Raw genomic sequence first — 25108 nt, forward strand, 5'->3', positions numbered from 1 at the left:
GCCGCTCACTGCGGCTGCTGGCCGCTCCCGCTGGCTGCTGGCTACACACGGTAGCCCATGGCAACCCACTGCCACAGGGACTGCAGCCTACCCATTGCAGGTGACTCACAGCAGCCCAGCTCCAGGTTGAGCTGTTGTTCAGCATCTTAGCTGTAGAGGGTAGTGTCACTGGCCCTCATATGTGGGATCTGAACCAGGGCCCTCTGGCATCCCAAGCCAGCTCTTAACCAACGCGCCACTCGGCCGGCCCCCATTGCCCTTTTTTTAATGAGGCCATTTGTCTCTCTGTTGTATTCTTTTTATATTCTGGGTACCAATACTTTCATTATCTGTTATATAGATTACAAATATGTGGGTTGCCTACCCCCAAGGTTTGTTTTTTTACACTTTCTTTATAGTGTCTTTTTTATCATACAAAAGTTTTCAGTTTTAAAGCAATCAAATTTATATTTTTATGGTTCTTTTTTTAAAAAAAAAAATCTCCTTTAAAAGATACTTCCCTAACCCAAGATCAAGATTTTCTCTGATATTTTCTTCTAACAAATTTTAAACCTTGGGTTTTTTTTTTCCTCCATCAAAAATTCATGTTTGTACATGGTGTGAAATATAGCTCTACCTCCTTTTTTTATTTTGTCTTATTATTTGTAGCTGGCATATAAATACCACGATGAACTGACTTGTTCATCCTCCCATGACTGAATCAACACAACGTTTGTCACATAGCAAGTTCCTGTAAACAGAGATCTGTTTCTTGGATCTCTGTCCACAAAATAATGGTCCCAGGTACATCGGAAACAAATCTTTACTGATCTTACTTACACTACAACCAGGTCCAGATGGTTTTACAGATAAGTTTTAGCAATTTTTCAAGGAACAAATGTTCTCTGTTTTATACAAACTACATAAGATCACTTAGAAAAAGTTACCCAATTCATTTTATAATCTTAATTTAACCATTATACCCAACCTAGACAAGAGCAGTACAAAGAAAGAAAAATTACGGGCTAACCTCACATTTGAGTGTCAATTATTGAATCCAGCCATGTATAGTAAATTAAGTTGATGCAAAGAGTGCAAGCATGGGTTAATTTAAGAAAAGTTAGTGATGTAACTCATCACATCAACAGAGTAAAGGAGGAAAGTGATATGATTTTTGTACAGATGTAGAAAAAGCATTTGAAAAAATCCAATAACTATAAATGATTTTAAAATATAAAACACTTAGAAAACTTGAAATAGAAATACTTCCTTAACCTGATAAAGAGCATCTACCAAAACCTGTAGCAGACACGCACATGGTGTGAAAACGTCCCTTGTAATGCTCTGGCATTGAGTCCCTTCTTTCCATCTGGCACCTGAGAACTTTTCTGTCAGTGCTGTTACTTTAAATAAGTTGTGTGTGTGTGTGTGTGTGTGTGTGTGTGTGTGTGTGTGTGTGTACGCACTCTCACATTTGTGTATTTTTTAGTTTTATCTATTTATATACATGTCATGGCGTGTTTTCCTAAGTTTGTGGAATGGGGCGCTGTGCCAACTCAGCAGCTATGGTGCTGGAATTTCTCCCTTGGCAATTTTCTGGGCTTGCAGCAGACCAAGAGACTGCAGAAACTACTCTGGGGGTGATGGAGTAGTTGGATTGCCATAAAGCTGGCTTCCCTTCTAAACTGAGGAGTTGTCATTATTCACAACTTAAGACCTTGGCTTCAGCGGGAGAGCCATTACTGATGGATCTGATGAGGATAAAAGTCTTTTATGAAAGTTTCTCTGATTATATTTTGTCAGAGGATAAAATAAAGAAAGGTAATCTACTGCCATAGCACTTCCTAAGGATTTGATATTTCCAAGATCCCTATAAGAGCATTGAAATATAAAAAATACCTTTTTTTTAAAATACTATCGTAATATTGTCATCACTGTCACACTTACATGTAACAGCTTTAAAACATTTTTCATGGTGGTTCTAAGTGTTGGAGATGGAGAGAGAGAGAGGCTTCTAGAGAACACGTCTCTAACAAACTTTCTCTCAACTTCCGTTAATGAACAAGGGATTCCAGTGAGTGTGAAGGCCAATTCAGGGCTAGTTGAACACAAAGAATGATCAATCCATTCTTGACTGTAAGGTCATATGCATTAAATAAGGCCGTGCTGATGCCAAATCAATACTGTATTGTATATTTCCTACAGCAGATATTGAGATATGGATCTACTGTCATGGGAACAGAAATGTCATCAGGAAATAGCAGTTCAGACAAATCTGGGTTACCACCAACAGGGAAAGAGCTGGATTGATTGTGGTCTCTCTCACTTTGTGCTGAAAATGTCAGGTCAGAGTGAGTGTTCATATAGTCCTTGGAAAGGGGACGGAGAAATCAATAAGCTAAACACTCTACCTAATGAGGGAACTGTTTTCTCCAAGGTGAAGTTCTTTGTTCTTGAACTTGGTATTCCTGTCTCTGATATATTGGCAATGCTGTCTTAGAGATGTGACACAAGATTTCATAGAAAGCTTAAGGGCAGATTCATCCTATAGTTCTGGAATAAGGGTTATGTTAACAGGGTTCTATCTGAGCATTGCACTTGAAGTCTGGTTAAAATTTCAATAAAGTTTCCCTTAATTCCAAGGAACAACGCAGACTCTTTGAAATTATGTCAAGAGAGTACCAGGCAAAAAAGAAATCCCATATTTTCAGTCCTGATTTGCCATTCATTTGTTCTGTCATCATCCAAATGCTACCCAATCTTAGTATATCTATACATGGGCTTATATGATAATATTCCATTTTTCTTTGCAGAGATGTTACATATGATGCAATAGGTGACATAAATGTTTTTTCAGATGGGGTCAGAAAGAATATGAAGGCAGTTTCTCCCAAATCTTGATTTTGACATTTTTCTAAATTTAATAGACTCACTTCTCCTAACCACACCCAAGAGATCTCCCACCATTTAAGTATACTAGGTTTCAAAAGAGCACCTGTTATCTCTTCTCAACATTTTTTTTCAAAACTTGCTGGCATTGGTCAGTTTCAAGAGCATAGTAGATTCATGGTCCATCGGCCTGGTTGTTGACTAGAAACCAAATTTAATCATTTCTATTGTTTGTTCTTACATTTTCCAGGCACCTTTTAAAAATGAACAAGAGCAGCTCTGATTTGGAAAAAGTGAGCCAGGGCTCTGCAGAGAGCCTCAGCCCATCCTTCAGGGGCGTCCACGTCAGCTTCACCACGGGCTCCACGGACAGCCTGGCCTCGGACTCCAGGACCTGCAGCGATGGAGGTAACAGACTTGACTTTGACAGGGAGGCTTAGATTCTCCTGAGCCTGGATGGCTGGCCTGGGTTAACTGCCAGGATTTGGAAGAGCTGAGTTAGACCTACTGTCTTGATCCTGCATTTCCCATGAAATAGACTCTACCAAGGAGCAGTTGACGTTAATTCCCTATTGAATATATGGCAAGATGCCTCATCCCATATTGTGCTCCCCAATTATACACAATACATCCACATGGCAACAGGGCAGGAGGAGGGAGAAGTTAATAGCATGTTGAAAGACTCCTGATTCCTTGGGTTAATGAGCCATCTAAGTGTTGGTGTGCTCTCCATTTCTGTCCTCTGGGTTAATTCTCAGGGGATTGGGTATGTGCCAGCCACAGGTTTTCTTTCTCTTGTCAACCTTCTGTGTTTCTCTGTCTCTCTCTTTCTCTCTTCCTGCTTCTCCCTCCCACTCCCCCCACCTCAGGCTCTCTCATGTGCATGTATGCACACACACACGTGCATGTACATGCACATAGTTGGACACAACAGGTGTTTCATAAATGTTTGTTGAATTCAAATCATGGAGGCTTCAGTAGGCGCCCATCCATCCCACTTTCTGGATAAAGTTCTGAGGCAGTGTCTGCGGGTGTGTCCCGATTGGGCACATTCCTGAAAAGGAACTCTCATTTTTCTGTACTTGTGATGGGTAGTATTAAAAACCTCTCACCCTTTCATGTGTGTGCGTCCTCTCCTGCATTTCTCTTATGCTTGCTGTAGCATGTTAGGTTTCGACATGTGCTAGCATGACTTCCTCTCTCACTCCTATAGAAGTAGTTCTTCTCAGTAGGCAATTTTGGAGCAGAGGCTTCCATTGGAAATTTATTGTCACCAGCATTTTTCTAGCTAAAAGATGAGAATCACTAAGACAAAAACATATGTTGTAAGTCAGACTGTGGCGTGTTCTGATGGGAAACTTCTGATAGCTCTAACTTAAAAACAGGAACTATCTTAGCCTTGCTTCGGGTGAGATGTGATGAAAGAGGATTTTCGTTTTCTGCAGATTTTCCTGAGCTTCTGTCTTGTTCCTTTTCTCATCCCATTGTGCAAAAATTCCACAAAACAGATGATTCCACAGAGGGCTGGGCCGGGCGCGTGAACCATTAGATCCTGTGTTGGTCAGCCCTGACCCACTCACAGAACTGTGCCCAATTCTGAGGGCGCAGTCTACAGTGGAGCAACCCATCAGCCACTGGCCAGCTGGTATTGACGAGAACCAGACTTAATTGCATCAGCACGTTGTTTCTCAGAACCAGAAAATTATGATGATTGCTCTCAGAGCTCTTACAGTCTATCTAGGAAGATAAGATTAAAACACATGACACATCCCAACCCAAGGGTGGATGAAATAAGCTAGGACATTGAGCTGCCCAGGATAGGGGTGCTTATAAAGGCTGATGGATGAGAGAGAAATCAATGAGAGCTAATGGAGGGGGTCACAGAAGGCTTTTCAAGTACATAAGACTTCAGTTCATGTCTGAAGTGTGGTTAGAAATAAGGAGGAGAGAGCTTTGCAGGTAAAGGAAACAAAAAAAGAGCAGAGGCTCAGGGTTAGCAGTGCACACTGGGACGCGGGTAAGAACAGCCTGCCACACGTCAGTGGAAGCAGATGAGGGGTAAATGGGACTCATGGTTGGTGGCAAAGCAGGAGGCTGGATTGTACATGGCTCTCGAAACCCATCTGTGGAGGTGGGAAAAACGGAGCCACGAAGGGTTGATGAGTACAATGGTGACGCCTAAGTCAGACGGTTTTGAATAAAAATGAATACATTTTCATAGTTTAGTCTTTCTTTTATTATGAGCCAGCTATTCAATGGAAGTGCATCTCAAAATTTGGATTCCTGGATCCACAAGAAGGTAGCCTTGTCACCAGACTCTGGCTCCTTAGAATGAGTCATTTCTACCTGTTGCTCCGATGTGTGACTTTGTACCCAGAACCATACTTTGAAATTGGCAAGAGACCAAAGACGGTCTCTCCCTCTCTCTCTCTCTGTCACACACACACACACACACACACACACACACACACACACACACACACACAATCTCTTAAATATTAATTTAGAGAATATCCGGAACCACTGGTCATGAAATGTAAGAAACCCTTCATTGAGCTTTGGATCATTAACCAAGGCTGCTTGCTTTAAATCTGTTACTGAGTAATTATTATGTTTCAGCCCGATGAGTCCTTACTTTTACCTCGTAGCCGAAATAATCACCCATCACACCTTCTATTACTGTTTGGCATCTAATGCTAAAGCTGAGAGAGTGGATCAGAATAGGAGAGGTAGAATTAGTTGAAGCTGAAGTTGTAGTGTCTACCTCTCTAATATTATATATTAAGTCATAATATACCTTTAGACTACATATGTATTTTGTCAGTAGGAATTCACTGATGAAAATGATAGATAGCATTGACTTTTTGCATCCGCAGTGTAGGCTGGTCAGAGTGAGGTGAGGACAAAGTCATTCCAGTGCATAATAGTAGCTTGTATAAACTTGGAACATCATCAGGTTCATTTTACTGTTCAGGTCTTGTGACAAAAAAACAAAAAAGTTTTAAATTTTATAAGAAAACCAATCGAAATCGACAGCTTTGTTGCATCTTTAAAATGAGTTTGTCTAAATTTTATGTTTGTGAAATATCATTGGTGTATCAATGTTAATTTCATATCTTTATGCTTGTATCGCATTTCATACTCCTCAAAGAACATCTGTTATCCCATTTGTCCATGTGAGCAGTTTGATTGAACAGTGAGTCAACTCAGTGGAAGGAAAAATCCATCTAAGCAGTTGTTTCGTGTGTGCTTGGTGTGGGAGGAACAAAGTGCATGTGTCAGGACAGATCTGTGAGTGCTGGCAAGGGGAAGCTAATCTGTGGTGAATGGGTGGATGGAAGTGAGGGGAAATAGTAGGCTAAATGAAGCTGTCATCAGAAGACTGTTGTGCTTTAATTGGTTACTTTTACATATGCAAACCTCAAGTCCCATTAAGATCATTTTCCTTTTTGATTTAGGATACAATTCAGTTCAGCCGTTGAACAAGCATCTGTGGATGCCAGGCTCCCAGGGTACAGGAGGTTACAGAGTGTTCTGTTGAACTGAAACTGTTAGCACAGGCACTATAGATAAGAAGTCTCACAGTGAACATAAGTATAAACTCACATGAAGATATGCACCAGGGCAGTGTTGGTATTATTATTTGTATAGCCAGCAAACCAGAGATACAGAAAGTTAAATATCTTGACAGTTGTCAGCTTGTTTTTCTCAATAATAATGCCAAGTAAGTTTTTAAAATATATACATTAATTCAGTCGTTGATTTGATACATATTTGTTGAATATAAACTATGTACTGGGTATAATTCTAGATGTTAAAGATATAACAATGAGAGGGAAAAAATGCACCCCTCCCCCACAAATTCCCCTTTCCCTTCTTTCACGGAGCTCGCATTCTAGTGGGGAGAGATGGATAATAAGGAAGATAAAGGAGTAATGTAGCCGTGGGTCAGATGGCAGTAGGTGCTATGGGGGAAAATCGAGCCAGGGAGGTGGCAGGGAGAGGTGTGAGGACCTGTCAAGGGCAGAGACAGTAAGTCACAAAGATCAGACATCAGTCAGAATAAGTGACAGCCTGACTTTCGCCACACATTTGCTTCCCCACTCAGCCTGTTACCTGAGACTCTGTAAGAAGAAAGAGTATTTTTTAAGGGTGGTCTTGAAAAAGGCATCTAACACTCTCTAGCTAAAAGTAGTGTATTTCCTGACTCTGAAATAGGCTTGTTAAAGCACTGGATCCTAAATTGGTGGTTTTGGTCTAATATATTACATTGGAGTTTTCTCCACCCACATGGAGACAGACTGGGTCATGGTTTCTGTTCTGGGAGATCTATTACTGAAGGATGAAGATTTCCCAAAGGAAAAGTTACTCATTTTTAAGATTGTCTGTGGCCTGAGCCCTTACAATATCACTAAAGTGAAGCTTCATCTTTGTTTAAGATATTTCCCTTCAAACTGAATTTTAAATATATATATCACTCCAGTAAAGTCAATGCTTATCTATGGTAAAAATCCAAACAGTGAAGAAAGGTACGAAATGAAGTCAAAGACTTCAGACACCCACATCGTGGCTCAAACCATCACTTTGAACGTTTTTTTTTCTGTATCACCTCAGAAATTTTTATCCATATCTTAAATATCATAAACGGCTTTGCCATGCATTTGTGTACTTGTATCTTGAAATCTTTTACATCAGAATCTCTAGATCTACCCCAGTGTTTTTCATGCTGCATGATTTTTCATTGAATTGGTGAAACCCTTCTCTTATCAGTGCAGGTTTATGTTTATTTTCATTACACGTCTACAGTAAGACCTTGCAGCATACACTGAAATCATTTGATGAGCATATCTGTAAGATAAATTCTTAGATGTGGAATTGATGTGTCAAAATATACATGCATTTTAAATAGATGTTACCAAATTATCCTATCAAAATGTCAATTTCTACTTCCATCAACAGTGTGTGAATGTGCTTTGAACTAACTTTTACTTTCACTGTTAATTAGGAAAAAAACCCATAATGATCGTGGGGATTGAAACACACTTGGGCTGTAGGCATGGAACGCTTTCCGTGAGCCTTTTTTCCAAACTTGAGACCGTGCTTCTCCTCTTTTGCATGTAAATCACATTCATGTCTTGATGATTGTTTCTTGGGATGATTAAGTGGCCCGGAGAGACTCCTCACAAATGCCACCTTTTCCCTCCAGTTGTAAAATGCTAATAATAATGCTTCCATTTTCAGACCACGTTTACCTTCTTTAAAAAGCAATGATTCCTTTTGAAGGAATGCTTTGTTGCATTTTTTTTTTTAAACACTTAGAGTTGAGCCTATTCTGATTGTGGGACCAAACAAGAGGTTGCACAATTTTCCTTTGGAGGAAAAAGTTCCATGTGAGGCTAGAACATTCCCTCGCCCGCCCCCACCTTTCATGTCTTCTGGGGGTGGGGAGAAGGGGTTTGGCAGAAATCTGCAAGACCTCTTACACAGAAATCTGCCACTTCCTGTGTAACACAAGCAAGGTCTCTACCCAGATGGCTTTAGTTTTCTCACATTTAATGTGAGGGGATTGAACGCGCCACAGGGCACAGGCAAGGTTCTCTCCATCTGCTTTGTTCCCTATGCCTTGTATTTAGTAGGTGCTCAAGAAAAATTGACCGAATGAGTGGATAAATCTATGCAGCCATTTCCAGCTATATACTCTGTTATCTTCATTTAAAAATAATAATATTCATTTAAGTTTTTTGAACAAAAGAAAATTCCATTTACTTTACCTTACTGGGAGAATAGTAAGACACCAAAGCTAAAGTTTGGAGCTTGGGGACTCTTAGCTGGGACTCTGCCCTTTGCCTCCACACTTGCTCGGGCCCAGCTGCCGCACTTAGGGAGCCAAACAGTGCTCATTCATACAGCTCAAAACTGGACTGACCACTTCCTCCTTAAGCACAGCTCTCATTTTGGCTGTAGAGAACAATGAAAGTGCCTATTAAAACCCAGCAAGAAGAGAGGACTCTATAATAAGGAAAACCTTACAGCACTACATTTGAACTTTTGGCCTGCATTTCTGCAAAGAGGTGAAGCTGTTTTTCCCTGACCATTGAAACCCTGATTTCTCTTTCCTTTTAACTATAATGGCACCACACCGGTATACCTTCCCCTTGGTCCTGTTACGATCCCACCCAGTACGCCACGTGTGATGTGTAGTTTCCCACTAGAAACACTCTTTTCCCTGAAGCACACGCACTAAAGAGATGCAGAGGTGTTCTCCGTCGTCGCCTACTGGCTTTTTATGCAGAATTAGAAATGGAGAGAAAAAACGTTAAGAACTGGGATTTGGAGCTCTCTGGCCCCATTAGCATGCAAAACCATTTTAAAAACCTACAGTGATGTAACTATGATGTAGGCAAACTTCCCAGAAAAGTATTTTCCATTCTCACCCCTTTTATACTCTAATTGTAAGCCAGAATTTGGAAACAGTGATTTAACGCCAACATAAAACCAGGATATACAGGCATACCTGGTTTTACTGCACTTCTGTTTATGGTGCGTCAGAGCTGTTGTGTTTTTTACAAATTGAAGGCAAGACCCTCCACCAGCCACAAGACTCTGACCCGCCTAACTGTGACACTGGCTGTATTGCGGGGGTCTGGAACTGAACCCACAGTCTCCAAGGTGTGCCTGTGTCTCATGTGCCTTTAGAGCTGAGTCCTGACGATATGGGCTGTTGGCCAGTTTTTCAGGATGTTGTTAGGCACCATTTTCTGAACCAGTGGTTTGCCTGTGAATTCTGAAACTATTTTAGGTGTCAAGGCATATGTGTTCCCTCTTCTTTTGGCTCTTCTAAATGCAGAGTGTGGCAGCTGCTGTGAATAGTCACAATCCAGCCGCTGTGTTGCCTATGGCCGTGTTTAGGAGAAAGTTCCCCATGTAAAAGTCAAGAAAGCAACAGAGCCAGAGTGGGTCCTTAGGGGTGGCCCCGAGGCCACAGAAGAAGATAAGCACTGCTTGTCTCAAGGGGGAGAAATCAGTTTCAAGAAGGGCCACGTGTTGGCATGTATTTTAAAGTAGCCCTAAGAATATTAACAGCTGAGATGTTATATTGTCCTGAGGTTGCTGGGAGTTATGGTCTTCTCACCATCTGTGGTTCCACATCTGGAGAACAGCTTCAAGGACCCATAAGTTCAGAAAGACGCCTCAGGCTGGAAGGTGGCATGCCTGTTACAGAGCTAGGCAATATATATATATATATGTTTTTTTATTTTATTTTATTTATTTATTTATTTTCAAATACTAAAAGTACAATATGCCTATATAATGCCCCATTATATGGGTTAAGTGCACATTTCATGAGCCTCTCTTCACTGGGTGAGGTTCCGGTAAGTACAGTTCTTTATGTCTGCTGGGGAAGTGCATGGTTGAGGAGCGTTCTTCTGTGCCAGCCTCTGATTATTAGTACATGCTTTATGCAGGGGTTGTTGGGTGACAGGCACATAGCATTTAAGAAATAAAGGAAAATGAACCAGCCCGCTCACTAATCCTTGAAGCCATGCCTCTTTCTAATACTCAGGACTCCCTGCCTAAGTTGTTATGGGATATAGATCTGATCAAAGCCACGGACAAGCACAGTCCCCACAGCCCCCAGGAAAGTCAGAGAACACACAGAGGGTAAGGGAGAAAGTTGTTTGCTTTCAACTGCCTCAAAACATGACTTATTTTTTTTTTGTGCTAAAGCAGAACCTTTTGATTCTCTTTGGTAATCTAGGGAATAAGAGTGTACAGATTATTTTTTTTTTTTAAAGATTCCCACTATCCTTACAGATTAGAAAGTTCACCATTGGAAACTGTGGGAACTAGAGATAGAAGAAAGGTTGAAGCAAGATAACCATCTGCCTAGAGGTATTTTATTTCAGAGGCAGCTTTGAGACAAAAATGCATGTTAGGAGAGGTTGAAAATGGAAAGAGGGGCTGAAATTATAGACTATTAGCGCTGGAAGGGGCCTTCACGGTGATGCCATCTGGGCAGTTTTTAAATGAGGAAAGTCGGAGGTGGTGGGGTAGGTCAACCGCTAGTTACAGGTTCATCCCACTGTCTGCCCTCAGCTCAGAGCAGGCAGAAAGGGACATGCTGGAGGCATCAAGGAGAGCCCTACAAGGAAGGCAAGGGGAACAAAGCAATAAGGATTGGGAAATAAACACAAGGCTTACAGAGGGGACTTAGCTGAGGACCTGATTTGTAGAACCCCACCCCCTCCCCCCGGCCGCTGGACTAGGGACCAGGAGTCCTGACCGTAGGCAGGCTGTCCCTGTCACTGGAGGCTCAGATTAAGCATTGTCTGGGGATTCACACTCCACTTTCTCCCCTCATCCCCTATCTCCTGTGTATTGATTGATAATGTATTGAGAATCCAACAGCTCGATGGGGTTGGGCTTTGGCTTTCGAGAATGCAGAAAGGCCAAGAAATGGACATGGTTCCGCCCGGCCACTCTCTGGCTCATCACCTGGGGGATTGGTAGCTGAGGCTTGGTTTCCTTTGAGAGCCCCATATATAAGGGGTCTTGCTACTCTTCCCTTTTGTAGCCTGTGCTGCGAGAGGAAGGAGGGGAGGGAGTGTCGCCGCTCTAGCCTTCATCTGTTCTCCTGTGTTGGACCAGCCCTTGGGAGGAGCAAAGCTTCTTCCTGGGAGAATGGGGTGGTGGACCTATGGACTCCAGGGTTTCAGAGCCTGGTGATGTCACCTGCAGTTAGGACCTCCCCTCTGGCTGGCTGTTTCTTGCACGCCCCCATTCTGACCGTTGAGAGGAGAGTACATGGGCGTGTGAAGCTGACTGGTCCTAACTGCACCACTGCTGCTTGATTTATAATTAACCTGGGCCTCCTGGTAAATCACTCATTCAGCCTTGCTGGCAGGCGCCCTGCCTGTCATTAGCCAGGGGGTGAGGCGGAAAGGAAAACTTGTTCCGATCTTAAACCCCTGGAAGGCTTGAGTGACTGCCTACTGCAGACGCAGGAACATGCGAAGCCTCCTGCTTCCTTCTGGGTCTGGTGAGAGATGGTGGAGCCAGGGAGGGTGTTGATGTGGGGGGCCTGACAGCCTCCCTCCGCTGCACAGGGGTTTTCTTTGCACGGACCTGTTGGTTCCCGGCTCCAGTGTTCAACAACCTGTGCGCACCAACTTTGTCTTCTATGAGCTTTGCGTTCAGGTTGTCCTGGGCAGGAGGAGCCCTGCTGCCACACACTGTTGGTGTGTGTCTGAGTGTCAGTGAGGCTGGAGCATGGATGTCAGTGCTTGCCCTGCCTCGGGCAAGGCGAGCCCTGAGGACACGGTCATTCACTTTGCTCCCAAGAGGGTCCCTCCTCCCTATGGAGCTCCTGAGTAAGGAGACCCACTGTTGATCTAAGGGGCTTGGTCCATTGTTTGTCCTGGGGGGGCCATTCTGTCCCCACTTTGGTTGGAGAAAACAGACAAGGACTCACTGTGGGCATACGAGGTTATTAACTATTCAGGAGCAGCCCTAGAAAGGTCATGTGCATCTGAGCGAGGTGACCCAAAACTAATAATTTGCTTCCTTTGTGGCCTTTCACTACTTGCTCAGGCCTATGTGTTTGCTGTATCGCTTTCATTCTAGACATTCTGCTAAGGTGGGGAGGGGTACAGGGCACACTGAACTAAATGAGGGGTGCACATCCTAAGTACCTATTCCCTTGAATCTAAGACCCATACTTCTTTTATATTTTAACCTTCAGGATTATAGGGTGCATTTTACAGCCTACGAATACAGTTAGTGTTTTCTTTTATCCCTTTAAAAGCTGTTATTAAAATAGTGTGTACATCTTCCAGTCTGTTCTTAAAATGAAAGAAATGAATATCATTTCAATTTGCCCTTTCCTGTTTCCAATGTCCATAGCTTTTTCTTACATATTTTTTTACCTGAACTCTTGTTTCATTGTGAAACCTCAATTTTATACATTGATACAAAGAGTAAACTGCGGTCTTCACCCTGTCTACATTAGCCCTTCATCTCACTGTCTGGGATGTTTCTGAACTTCCCCATGCTCTGTGGAGACCTGTGCCATGTGGAACCTTCTCCACCATCAGATTCAGTGTCCATGGGCACCACTCTGGGTCTACGGAGCTCAGGAAAGACTCTCTTTCCCTTAAGATCTGTTTCTTTAATAAAATCATGTTCCTCTGCCTTCCAAATTGTCTGTGGGTCAGCCCTGCCTCCGAAGAACTAGAGTGTTTGTCAAAACTCATAGAGCTACACACTAAAAGGGGGGATTTTACTGTAGGTAAATTGTACCCTCTGTAAACCTGACTTAAAAAAAAATATCCAGCCAAACCACACACATTGGGGTTTGTGGTTGCTCTTACAGCATTGTTTGCAAAATATTAGAAGCAACCCAAGTGTCTAACGAGGGGACTGGCTAAGTAAATTATGATACTTGCATATGATAATATGAGATGGCTATTAAAAAAGGACTAGATAGATCTATACATCTGCTGTGAAATATCTCCAAGATGTAGTATCAAATGAAGAAAAGCAATATTCCAAACACGTTTGCTCTCCCTGTATAAATGTGTGCACATGCATGTGTTGGGTTGCTTGGCGTATCTTGAGAAGAAGGCATACAGATTGCTGGGGTGGTTTCCTCTAATGAGAGGGCCTGAGTGCTGATGGCCAGGATAGGAGGAAAACTTCATTGGCACTGTACAGCTTTTTTGCATTTAAATTTTTTTTCATTGTGCATAGATCATCACTTCAAAAGATAGATAAAAATAAACTGCTTTGACATAAATAAACAAACAAACACAAGCCCACAGGGCCCAGGAACTGAGTGGCTTTGGCCTCCAGCCTGATTGTTTTTGTTTCTCGTTTTCAGGCCCATCCTCGGAGCCGAATCACTCACCCACCAGCAGCGGGAAGAAGCTCTTTGCTCCTGTTCCATTCCCTTCGGGCTCCACCGAGGATGTGTCCCCCAGTGGCCCCCTGCAGCCTCCGCCTCTGCCCCAGAAGAAGTTAGTGAGCCGGGCGGCCTCGTCACCGGATGGCTTCTTCTGGACCCAGGGCTGCCCCAAGCCGAGAACGGCAAGCCCGAAGCTGAACCTCAGCCACTCGGAAACCAACGTCTGTGCTCATGAGGACTCCCACTTCAGCTTCTCCTCAAGCCCTGGGAACCGCCTCCATCATACTTTCTCCTCCTCTGAGCCTCTGGAGAAAGCTTTCAAAGGCAATGGCCACTGGGCCCCAATACCGGGGCTGGCCGGCAGCAAAAGCAGCAGCGGCAGCGGCAGCCCTGGCCTCCAGTGCAAAGGGGTCCCATCGTCCTCCCAGCTGAGCATGTCCAGCCAGGCCTCCACCAGCAGCACCCAGCTTCAGCTCCACAGCCTCCTGAGCAGCATCAGCAGCAAGGAGGGCACGTATGCTAAGCTGGTGGGGCTCTATGCCCAGTCCCTGGCCCGCCTCGTGACCAAGTGTGAGGACCTCTTCATGGGTGGCCAGAAAAAGGAGCTGCACTTCAATGAGAATAACTGGTCGCTCTTCAAGTTGACCTGCAACAAGCCCTGTTGTGACTCAGGGGATGCCATTTATTACTGTGCCACCTGCTCCGAGGACCCTGGCAGCACCTACGCTGTGAAGGTAGGTACAACCCTTCCTTTCATGCTGCAGTACAACCCGCTCCTCCTGCTTTGCCAGAACTGTGGCTTGAGCAAGTCATGCCACCTCTCCAGGCTACACGAAGAGGGTTGAGTCCTAAGGGTTCTTTTAACACTTAACGCTCAATGATTTCACTCTCTGCCTGGCCCAGGACATGGGCCAGTGAGATTTATACTATGAATAGAAGATTCGTTCTGTGCTCTCAGGCATGAATTTATGTGAAATAGAGCAGGAAGGAGAGTTAGACTTAGGCATCATATTGAACAATCGATTGATCCTTCAACTAGACTCCTGGCTGAGTGTAGTAACTATAACTACATGACCTTGAACCCTCACAGGGTAGGTAGGTTTTACAAATGGGGGATCTGAGACTTACAATGATTAAATAATCTGCCCACAGCTAATTGGTGGCAGAGATAGGTTTGAACCCGAGTTTGTCTGTCTCCAAAGTCTACATTCCTATCAGTTAAGAAAAATGAAGTTCAGAGAAGTTAAGGGATTAATCTAAGGTAACCCAGCTCTTTAACCTTTGACCCTAGAGCAGAGCTATTGCTGCCAAACCCCACTGCTTTCTCAGATCAGGGTGAAGCTCTGAGCGAGCTGGTTGAGCGTCTGCACCCATCTGTCCACTCTGGACTTTGCCACTGACTCGAGACTTTCCTTGTGTCCCCCTTTCTCATCTTCTTTTGGTGTCCCTTGAATATCTATGGGTCTGTGGCCCTTCTATAAATGCAGGCTTTTGTGAGGGGTAAGGAGGAGAACTTGGAGCTGTCTTCTGCCATCACCTATCCCAAGATATTCTTTTATTTCTAGTTAGAAAAAATGTAAACAGTAAACTAATGTGAAATGGCCTTGGTGGGGTAGCTTCCTGCTTACCAGCGAAAAATTTTTAAAAAATATTATGATTATCAGCCAAGGAGAAGTGCAATGAATTTTACTTTGAGGCTTTTCTTTAAAGAAATTGGTGACACAACCATAAAATATAGATTGGTAACCCCTGATCTCTATATTTAAGGGTCTATATATAATTACTTGCTGCCTTCCTATGGGGGGAAAAAACTAGGGAAGGGGGTGGCTACTAGGAGGATTCAGTTTACTGTACAGAAATCAAGGCCCTGAAAGACTAGGAAGTGTGGCCAAGATGGCAGGCACCAGAGGAAGAAAACACAAACGTCCGGAATGAGAGTCTGTGGATTTCCTGAATTTCGTTGCCTCCTTAATCTAAACCCAGCAGCTTCTCTCTTGGTAAGCTACCCTTCCCTGCCACTTCCCCAACCATGATTAGAAGAACAAAAGAAACAGCCGCAGCATTTCCCTTCCTATTAGGATGGTGCTATATCCAGTAAAGCAGGGAGTGAGCGGATCCTTCAGTGAGCTGAACACAATGAGCCTGTTATCATGGTCAGCCCAGAGCCTGTGTGCATCCAATAAAAGGGGCGCAGATGTGAGATCCTTGAAAGCCAAGGGGATGGAGGTGCCTTCGGAAAGTTCTTCATTTTTGCTAACGCCGTGAACCTGAGAAAGGGAGCTGGGAATCACTTCTCTGCTTTCACCTTCCTGTGTTCAAGTGCATCAGTCACTTCTCACTGGTCTCCTGGGCTGGGCTGAGAGCTCATTCAATGTCAAGAGACAGCCAACCCTCCATTTTGAGGGGAAAGAGCCTGGTGGAAGAGGCTTAATCCCTCTTGCCCATGGGGTGAAAGCGATGTGACCCCACTGCAATGAACTAAAGGGCCACCTGGGGCAATATCGACCATTGGATCAGGACCTCGGGGCAAAGGGTTTGGGTTTTTATATTCCTAAGTGACTGTGATGTGCAGCTTGCATTCTAAGAGCTCCTATAATAATGTAGAATTAGCCACATTCTCTAAAGAACAATGCAGAGAGCTCAGCTTCCCCAGAGGATGTTAAAAACCAGCACTGCTCCTCATTTCATTAGAAATGTAAACCATAAAGAAACTGGAGGATAGGCCTTGGCCCTCTAAGGAACAGAGGCCCAGGGGTCTCCTTTCTGACTGTCAGAGACTTGGCCGCTGAAGGACCATTTCTGTACCATGTGAAAAGGAAATTCGGAGACGAGCTTGAAATACTCAGGAGTCTGGGGAACAACAATATCAATTTGCAGATGTGCCTGGCCTGGTAGTGGGGGGTGGGAGTGGGATGTGGCGCATCATTTCGCACGTGCAGCTGTTCCACTTCATTAGTTGTGCAGTCTAGACGGAGTACAGTCATCTGGATTCCGCAGGGGCGGGGGAGCTGGTCCCCCTTCCCACTGCCTGTCTGTTGCTGAGCTCATTTCATCTGTGCCTGGTAGGCGGGAGCCGAGGTTGCGAGTCCCCATTAACAAAAGCAAGTTCGCACCTGCTCCCCCTAACGCTGGGCCCTGGTTTGTGGGCTCAGCACCCTGCAGCAGCGAGGAGAGGAAGCCAGCTCTGGAGCCCTGCACCATGAATATGTGGCAGCAAAAATCATTAGCTGTGTGTGAGGTTTTGAAGCGGTTTCATTCCTTAGTCAACTAGAATTCCAGTTGGGTAATTAGGGACCTGTGTTGAGGCAGCTGGGCTTTTTATTTAACAGACGTGACTTAGCCCAGATTCTCAACCACGAATGAGGCCGTGGCTGTAAAGTTTAAAATGAGACTCGGCTCAACAAAACGTTTGAAATTTTGAGCAGAACCAAAGGTTTGTGTGAAGGTCTTGAGCCAAAACCTAAGCACAGACACCCTGTAAATGAAATGGGGAGAGGGGGTGGTGCTGAGGGGAGATGGTGATGGAGAGGAACCCTCCTGCTCCCCATCCCTGTCCTCTGTCCCTCTACCCTGCTGCTGTGCAGGCGGTGAGGAAGCTGCGGTCCAGCCAGAGGACAAGCTCACTGATGCTGGACCAGCTCACATCCAGTCCAGGTGCCGTTTACATCTCTGTGCAAACTGTCAGCAGCTCCACTGGAGCTCTGCTGGGAGTGTGTGCTGGACCCAGGCCTGTGATACCCTTGAGAAAAGGGATATACTTGGAAATATTTCCCAGGCCCCGGGCATCTGCACGGTAAGGGTTGGTACAAGAACCTAGAAGCTGGCAGCACCAAGCATGGCTGAAGCCAAACCTGCCTGAGCAATCACCATGGCAACCTTCCCTGGTGACTACTCTCCTGAGCTAGGTACTGTGCTGAAAGCCACACCTGTGTTGTGTCATTTAACGCTGGCAACGGCCCTGTGAGGAAGGAGCTGCCCCTGCCTCTGATATACAGAGGAGAAAACAGACTGAGATAAATACAAGTCAGTCCTCATTCACGGATTCTGTATTTGTGACTCTGCTGCTAAAATTTATGGTTAACTTCAAATCAATACTTGTGGCATTTTTGTGGTCATTCCTGAACTTGCACAGAGTGGGGGGAAATTTGAGTCACCCTTACATGTCGATTCCGAGCTGAGGTGGAACCAGGTGGCGCAGTACTGTGAACCGTATCCTTCCCGTGGTCTATTTAATGCCTCATTCTTCACATTTTTGTGCTTTTTGTTGGTGATTCTGCAGCTTGAAATGGCCGAGCTGAGTGCTCAAGTCCTATCTAGTGTTCTTAAGTGCAAGAAGGCTGTGATGTGGGGAGAGGATTAGATAAGTTTTACTCAGGCATGAGGTAGAGTGCTGCTGACCATGAGTCCAAGTGTTAATGAATCAACAATATCTATTCAAGAGGCATCTTTAAGCAAAAACACACATAAGACAAGGTTATATATTGGCGAGTTGATAAAAATGTGGTAACCAGAGGCTTGCAGGAACTTCACATTGTATTTCCCCCTAGGAGCAGTGGTTCAACATTCACTAATGTGGCTACTTAATAGAACATAACCACCACGAACAATGGGAATCAATTGTAACTTGCTAGCATTTGCCAAGTTTATATTTAAACCAAGGTCTTTTGCACTCCAGAGCCCACTTTGACCTCTAGCATACTTCTCAGTTGTATAATCATGGGCAAATAATTTAACCACTTGAAGCTTCAGTATCCTCCTCTATGATGGTATCTTCCTCACTGGTTTATTTGAGATTTAATAAGACACTGTGGGGGAGTATGCTGAATAGGCACAGTGACTCAGACACACAAAAGTTTGGAAGGTGTCTTGTGATTGAGAAGCCCTCACTGGAGGAGGGGTTGACCCTGACATCAGTAATGCTTTTCCCACATAGCCACAGATGGCACAACAGACAGGTTCATACACAGTGGTTGGTATTTATATGCAAGACTATTTTTTGAAGACCTCCCCAAATTTCCTTTAGTTGAATAGTGTTCCAAAAACCTACCATTTAAAAGCTGAAGACAGTTGGGTGGGCTAGAATAAGAAAGAGCCTGCAACCACGCCCTTTACATATGTATTCCAGAATCAATTTTGTTGGTATAATTGGAACCAATGTCTGGGATAAATGTACTTCCCTTTTATTCTTTTATTTCTATTTTACTTCTATAATAGAGAGATTACTAGATTAATGTGTTACCTCCCCTCAGCTCCCCCCCCCCCAATTATCTTGATAAAAGTTGCCTCAGAGGCTGAACTCTTTTATCCCAGGTTTCATGCTGAGAAGGTTTGTATAGCTGCAATATAAATAAAGCTCTGTGAAAAGGTGCTTGCAATGGAACTTCTAAAAACAGCACCTGTGAGCATTGTGGTGCTTCGAGAACACTGCTGTACTCATCTGAGTGGCAACGCAGCAGCCTGAAGGGTTATTTTGGGATTGTTTGCAGGATATTTCCTAGGTAGATGCGAAAGGCCTTTCTTCTCAGGATTACACGCTGATCCCCACCTTTCTATAAAGCATGGCTCAGGTTGCACAATATCCTTTTGAGAGAGGAGACCACAGACCATCTTCAGTCCCTTTCAGTGTCATTACAGGGAGACTGAGGCCCATGGTGTCTGGCTGCCCAGTTGTGTGGCAGCTAGATGAGGATTAGTGTTGCTCACGATCCTCAGGTGGCTGGCACTGTTGTCAGGACGAGGAGAAGGTGAAGAGGTGGGAAAGAGCCGGTTGTGGGGATTCCCCAGAGGAGAGTGCGCTCATCTGCTTGTTTATTCTTACCTTCAGTTCAGAGGGCGTCTTTGGCCCTCTGGGTTCCCTGTCCCTGGAGAGCTTTCTGTTTTCTTTCAGCTGCTCTGATTCACCCTTGGAGGAAAATGTGTGGCTTTCACATAGCAGTTCCACTAAAATCAGCCCTGCAGAGCGTGCCAGCTAGTAGGCATTGCATATTTACCTGCATCTAGAAACGAGGGCAGCCTAAGAAAATGTGGCTCAAGGCCTAGAGGTGTAAAGCCTGCACCTGCCCCTCATGTTCCCCAGGAAGGGAGTACTCCAGCAGTCAAGCTCATCTGCTCTCAGGTAGCTGCCGATTCAGGTGTGAGGAGCAGAGAGCAAAGCTGCCTGCCTGTGTCAGCGCTGATTTGGCTTCCTGAGCATTTGTCCAGCCCAAACTGGGGGCAGCGCAATGTCTTCCTGCCAATTCCAGGAGGCCACACTACATGTTGGTCTGCAGGGACCCCACTCTTGCTGGGTTGTGTGATAAGTTTATGTTTAGCTTTGTAAGAAATTGCCAGACTGTGTTCCAAAGGGACTGCACCATTTTACATTTCACCAGCAATATGAGAGGGTTCCCATCTTTCCACACTCATAGACACTGGTTGTTGTCTACCATTTTTCTTACAGCCACCCTAGTGGGTGTCAGCTGATATCTCAGTTGGTATCTAGTTGTATTTTCTTTTTACATTTCCCTAATGACTCATGATGTTGAACATCTTTTCATGTGCGTATGGTCATTTACATATTTCTTTGGTGAGATACCTATTAATATCTTTGGCCCACTTTTTGATTGGGAAGTATATCTTATGACTGAGTTGTAAGAGTTTTTTTTTGTAAACTCTAGATACACGTCATTTATCAGATGTGTTTTGCACATATTTTTTTCTCATTCCATTGCTTGCCTTTCTGTTTTCTTAAAAGAATCTTTTGAAGCACAAACGTTTTGAATTGTGATGGTGTCGAGTTTATCAATTCTTTCTTTTATGGACCATGCCTTTGTGGTGGTATCTGAGAAATCTTTGCTTAACCCAAGGTTTCAAAGACCTCTCTCCTATGTTTTCTTCTAAAATGTGTATGTTTGGCCTCTTACCCCTAAGTCTGTATGATCCGTTTTGAGCTCATTTGTGTGTATGGTGTGAAGTAAGGGTTTATGTTCACCTTTTCGAATGGGAGTTTCCAAATATATCACAACACCATTTGTTGAACAGAATGATGGCTCCCACTCTTGACCTCACTTTTCCTTTTCCCCACAGATCTGCAAAACCCCGGAGCCCAAAACGGCCTCGTACTGCAGCCCCTCTGTGCCTGTGCACTTCAACATCCAGCAGGACTGCGGCCACTTCGTGGCCTCGGTGCCCTCCAGCATGCTCACCTCTCCCGACACGCCCAAGGAACCCCTGCCTGCCCTGCCCGCTCACCCGCCTGCCCAGGAGCAGGACTGCGTGGTGGTCATCACCCGAGAAGTGCCCCACCAGACTGCCTCGGACTTTGTGCGAGACTCAGCCACCAGCCATCAGTCTGAGCCTGAGGTTTACGAGCGCCGCGTGTGCTTCCTGCTCCTGCAGCTCTGCAACGGGCTGGAGCACCTGAAGGAGCACAGGATCATTCACCGAGACCTGTGCCTGGAGAACCTGCTGCTGGCGCACTGCACCCCACAGGCCACTCCCGGCCCCGCTCCTGCCACCCCCATGCCCTCTGCCTCTTCTGCTTCCTCCAGCACCCTTCCCACCACCACATCCCCTTCTCCTGCTGCTACTGCTCCCCCGTGCCCCCCTGTCACGCTCCCAGCCAGTGTCACCCCCAGCCCCGCAGCGCCTCCCGCCTGTCAGGGAGTGCCCCGGCTCATCATCAGCAATTTCCTGAAGGCCAAGCAGAAGCCAGGCGGCACCAGCAACCTGCAGCAGAAAAAGAGCCAGGCCCGCCTGGCCCCCGAGATCGTGTCTGCCTCCCAGTACAGCAAGTTCGATGAGTTCCAAACAGGCATCCTCATCTACGAGCTGCTCCACCAGCCCAACCCGTTTGAGGTGCGCGCCCAGCTGCGAGAGCAGGACTACCGGCAGGAAGACCTGCCCCCGCTGCCCACCCTGTCCCTCTACTCGCCCGGCCTGCAGCAGCTCGCCCATCTGCTGCTGGAGGCTGACCCCATCAAGCGCATCCGCATCAGCGAGGCCAAGCGCGTGCTGCAGTGCCTGCTGTGGGGGCCGCGGAGGGACCTGGTGGAGCAGCGCGGCACCTCGGAGGACGCGCTGTGCAGCACGTTGCATAACTGGATCGACATGAAGCGGGCCCTGATGATGATGAAGTTTGCCGAGAAGGCGGTGGACCGCAGGCGCGGAGTGGAGCTGGAGGACTGGCTTTGCTGCCAGTACCTGGCATCCGCGGAACCCGGAGCCCTCTTACAGTCCCTGAAGCTTCTGCAGCTTCTATGAGTGCAGCCCCCAGCCCTGCACTTTAACTGCCCCTTTCCGTGCCTGACCCCCATACCCCACCTGGCCTCGGAAACACTTGCGTGTCCCTGGGAAATGGTACAAATGACTTATACTGGATGTAATATATATACATATATATAATATATAAATACGAAAGACTGGATATCATTGCTCACTTGGGCCTCCAGCCCCCCTCACGGGCTCCCAGGTTTCGCCCACAATTCTGTACGTTTCTAGCTCAGTGTCAGGTCCTGAGGATAGAGCTGCCACAGAATGAAGCTGGACTCTGGCCTCACTACCCCATCATGTGATCTCTTCACCCTCCTGTCAAATGCCTATTAAAAAAAAGCAACAAAAAAAAATCATTTTTCTTAATTTTTGATTGAGTCATGAGCAAAGCTCTTTTATCTCCAAGCACCAAAGTACATTAGCGTCTAAAATTGAATATAAGCCTCTGAAGCAGCGGCCAGCCTACTTGAAGTGTCCTTGGCTTTATACATCTCATGAGGTAGAGAAGTCGGCCACTGGGCCTGGCCTAGTCAGTACCCGTTAGTCTTCCCTGGCCTTCTTCCCACCTGGCAGGCTCAGGAAGAATCCAGACAGGACTATTGTGATCCCACAGGTTCGGAATTCAACCCCACTGCTCCAAACCATTTCCAGTTTGCCAAAGCTGGTTACTATTTGTATCAATCAGAGGCCTGGCTGAAAACAGAATCCTCCCCAAATGGTTCAAATGCCAAAACCTTAACAGGGACCATTTGGAAAGATATGGGCAGGGCTAAGAGAAAAAAAAAAAAACAAAGGAAGCTGAGGCAAAAAGCAAGGGCTGGCATGTTCACTCTTCCTGTTTTCCACCTGCCATTTCAGGAAAAGACCGATGGAACACCAGACAGCCAGGGGGCTTGGGTGATGCAGTGGGCAGATCAGCCTCCCTGGGCAGGGAAAGGGGAAGAATGGATGGGGTGCCAGTTGGCAAACAGCCCACAGTTCCTCCTGTACTAGATAATGGCAGTACAAGAGTAGAACTTGGGTGTTTCCACTCCCAGACCAGCACCCTGCTGTTCTAAGCTCTTTCACATTTCCGTTTTTAAAAACTCATACATTTAACACACTTATTGGCACCTACTACCTACTGTAGTCAGTATTTGTCACCATGCCGTTCAAAGTGCACAGAGAGAATTAGAAAGCACCAGAGCGTTCCTCCTAAGGACATACAAAGTCAGCAATGACTCATTGGAAAGGGAACAGCCCCAAGACCCTTGTAATTTTATCTAAAGGCTAATCTTCCAATTTGTGAACTAATTAATTTCTATAACCTTGTCAATAATTGTGGACAATCTAAAATAAATGCAGAGATTTTAATGGATGTCTTAGACATCTAGGAATGTGGCTGGCAACCAGGATGGGGGAAATCTCCCAAGTCCCCTTCTGCATGTTAATATCAATCCTTTGGCAAGCTCCGCCTTCCTGCAATGGACTATGGGTGAACACATCCACATTTCCACACATCAGCGGTGAAGACACGCTCATGGGGCACATTTCTTATTTCAGTTGTTGCCTGAGCGTTCAGGAAAAAAAAAACTGGTTAAAACCAGCTTCCAACTATGTTTGTACAAGAGAAAGAAAGAATCTTTGAACGTAGAAATCATAATTCTCCATAGGACCTGTCGTAGTTTCAGAGGGTATTATTTTGACCGTTGTTTGTTCCTGGGAATTTTCCAGGCAAACCCTCCACCCTGGATTTGCTGTCTTTTGCTTTCTTGTCCTTTCTTACGTTGTGTAAATAAACAATGGAGAGGGAGGAAACAAATATTCTGCCAGGGAAATGCAGGGCCATTTGGAAACACGTGTCTCAAGAGGCACATTTTAAATCTCTGAATTAATTGTACGTTTTTTATATGCCACCCACTTCAGAAAAAAAAAAAAATGAGGTTGTTAAAAAAAAGTTTTTAAGAACCAAAGTGAACCAAATAGTAAAAGTGGAAAGAAAAGAAACTATACCAATAAATTCTGATTGAGAAGAATGATAGCAATCAAGCATAAAACTTAACTTCTGAGCTTTCCGCCAACCTAGAAAAAGTAGAAGACAGCTGGTTGCAGAATTCTTTGTGTAATTTTAGTTCATCAGGAGGAAGAAATCTTTTCCTAGTGCTTGGTTCTGAAGGGAATTTGTCAAGGATTTTCTTATTTAAAGACATTGAGTAACGTCCTTGATATCAGTTTAAAAAAAAAGAAATAGAAAGATAGAAAGAAAAACAAGATTTTTCTAGATAAAGCAATTTCTTATATCCACCATTGGTGAAATCCAAGTGGGGAGTATATGGCTACAAATATTAGGTTTGGCAAACATCTTCAGTCACACTAAATTCAGGGGCTTAATATAACTCTTTTTTTGTTGCCTCAAAATACACCTGGAGTTGCGTGGCTTGATCTCACAGAAAGCTCAGCACTAAACAGATTCAGTCCAGAAACAACAACTAATTCCACAGGACTGAGGTTCAGAAATAAGCAGTGACCTTTGTATGATGACAGTCTCATAACATCTGGTTATTTAATACTCCTGGTATCTGTGAGTTCATCTCTCCTATTTTTTTGGCTTTAGACCCAACTACTGGTATTTAAATATCCAGTTTTTTTATTCTCTCTCCAGCTCTGAGTCAGGCCCCTGTGTCCTCTCCACATTTGTAACTTCTGTTCTTAGTGTGCCTTTCCCTTCATGCCAAGATGTGGATTCCTTTTTCTTCTCCTAAATTCTTTCCTGTAGGCGTTATGAAGCTGTACGTCTAAATTGTTATTTCCTTGCCAGAAGCAAGTACTTCGGGGATTATTTATTTATCATAACACATGGCTCAGATCTAAAAAGACAGGGCTCTGGGGAGCTGCAGGCACCACTCTGTGTAATATTTTCTGATTTTCAAGAGCTTAGGGCTGGAGAAAGCTCTTTTGAGATGTCCACATGTGCTCAAAACAATTATGAGGGTTTCGAAGAGGGAAGACACATTACTTTAATGGATTCTCTGAAATTTGTTTTTTAAATGTATAGCCAATAAATGAGGCAGCCCTTCCCCACTCTGTTGAATATCTACAAATCCTTGA

The 25108-nt window shown here is 44.8% G+C and overlaps 1 protein-coding gene across 1 annotated transcript in view; it reads left to right on the top strand.

Annotated features, from left to right (window-relative positions):
- The window catches only part of PRAG1 (PEAK1 related, kinase-activating pseudokinase 1), a 52712-nt gene extending 30254 nt beyond the window's left edge, over positions 1-22458 (top strand). The window contains exons 4-6 of the mRNA XM_019650988.1: positions 3119-3276; positions 13748-14505; positions 20837-22458. Of these exons, the coding sequence (XP_019506533.1) occupies positions 3119-3276; positions 13748-14505; positions 20837-22012 (2092 nt within the window). The 3' untranslated portion in view covers positions 22013-22458. The remainder of the gene's footprint in view (positions 1-3118; positions 3277-13747; positions 14506-20836) is intronic.
- Positions 22459-25108: the final 2650 nt, after the last annotated feature.

This window comes from Hipposideros armiger, unplaced genomic scaffold (genome assembly GCF_001890085.2).
Source record: "Hipposideros armiger isolate ML-2016 unplaced genomic scaffold, ASM189008v1 scaffold_151, whole genome shotgun sequence".
Classification (NCBI taxonomy): domain Eukaryota; kingdom Metazoa; phylum Chordata; class Mammalia; order Chiroptera; family Hipposideridae; genus Hipposideros; species Hipposideros armiger.